Raw genomic sequence first — 1,446 nt, forward strand, 5'->3', positions numbered from 1 at the left:
AGGGGATGCGGGTGTGGTGGCACACAACTATAATCCCAGCACTTGGGAGGCTGAGGCTGGATGCTTGGAGTTCTGGACTGGTCTGAACTCTGCACTGAGACTCCGTCTCAAACAAACACCAAAATAAAGAATTTAACTCAGGGGGAAGGCCCTGGGTAAAATTCCCAGTACCAAAAAGGAGAAAAAAAAAAAAAAAAAAGCTGAGAGACCTTGTAGCCAGAGGGATCCAGCTCTAGCGTAGGGTCAGAGCGACTGCAAAGGGCCCTTGGAGACCTACGGGCAGACAGTGGGGCACTGCAAGAGCGCTTTGCTTAGGGCCAGAGGCAAAGCTCTTGAAGGGTTGGTGGAGACAGGGTCTTGAGCCACCAGTATGGGCAGAATTGCTGGGACCCAGAACTTCTGGCCTATGCTGATACCACTCAGACGCCTCCGGGTCTTGCTTGTCCAAGGATAAACTGTGCCCTGCCTGTGACAGGACTGGCTTTAGGTGTGTCTTGAGAGATTACTGGGGGGAGGCTCAACAGACGGAGGGGGTGGATCTGCGTGGCAGCAGCTGGCTACTGAGATATGGCTCCATCCTAGGAGTGCGGGGCACCCGACAGTCAGCCAGTTAAACGCACACTGTTTACACACTGAACACGAGTGGCAGCAGCTGTCAAAACTGACAAAAAGGGAAAGACAGAGCAAGGATAACGCAGACTTACGAACACCCAAGTTTCCAACTGCGTGAAACAGGCTTGTGTGGGCCTCACACCCGGAGGGAGTCCAGTCTGTGAGCAGAGCCTGTGTTTCGCGAAGGTCATCTCTGGGTCAAACTCGTTCTCAGAAAGGAGAGCGCCACTACTGGGATTGGGGGCCCCAGGGTGCAGACAGGAGCTCACATGTGGGGGTAGGCGCCCACCCCGAGGGCAAGGCGCCCCGGACTGGCACTGCCACAGAACACACGCGCAGTTGTGTGACACCCAGCACTTTATTGCGGGGAACTCACTTGGTCTGGGAGAGTGGAGGGGGGGTGGGCAGGGCCGGTGGCGCCTCCGGGGGTTACGGGGAATCGGATGTTGCTCTATGCAGGTTGGGAGCAAACCTCTTCATGGATGAACCCTCGGAGGGCAGCTGGCCCCTGCCGGGCCGGGACGGGAGGGGGCCCTACGCCGGGCCGGGGCCCGCGGACAGCAGGGCCTCGATGTCGGGCTCGATGTCGATGGTGGGGAAGCGCCGGCTGTACCTGCGCACCGGCACGCCGTCGGGGCCCACCAGGAACTTCTCGAAATTCCAGGCCACGTCGTTGCGGCACACCGGGGACCAGATGATGGACCTGGGGTCGCTCATGAGCGCGGTGGGGTCGTCGCTGGGCGCCGGGAGGGCCTCCCGCAGGAAGGCGAAGAGCGGGTGCGCCTTCGCCCCGTTCACCTCGCACTTCTCGAAGAGAGTGAAGTTGGGCTCGAA

General features: G+C 59.6%; 1 protein-coding gene across 1 annotated transcript; it reads right to left on the reverse strand.

Annotated features, from left to right (window-relative positions):
* Window positions 1–951: 951 nt before the first annotated feature.
* Window positions 952–1,446, reverse strand: Gpx1 (glutathione peroxidase 1; the record flags this gene model as incomplete). The annotated part of the gene is given in 1 exon segment (XM_013507631.1): window positions 952–1,446. A coding segment is annotated over 1 exon segment (300 nt), but the record flags the coding sequence as incomplete, so codon positions are not given.

This window comes from Chinchilla lanigera, unplaced genomic scaffold, assembly GCF_000276665.1.
Source record: "Chinchilla lanigera isolate Chin_1 unplaced genomic scaffold, ChiLan1.0 scaffold00131, whole genome shotgun sequence".
Taxonomy (NCBI): Eukaryota; Metazoa; Chordata; class Mammalia; order Rodentia; family Chinchillidae; genus Chinchilla; species Chinchilla lanigera.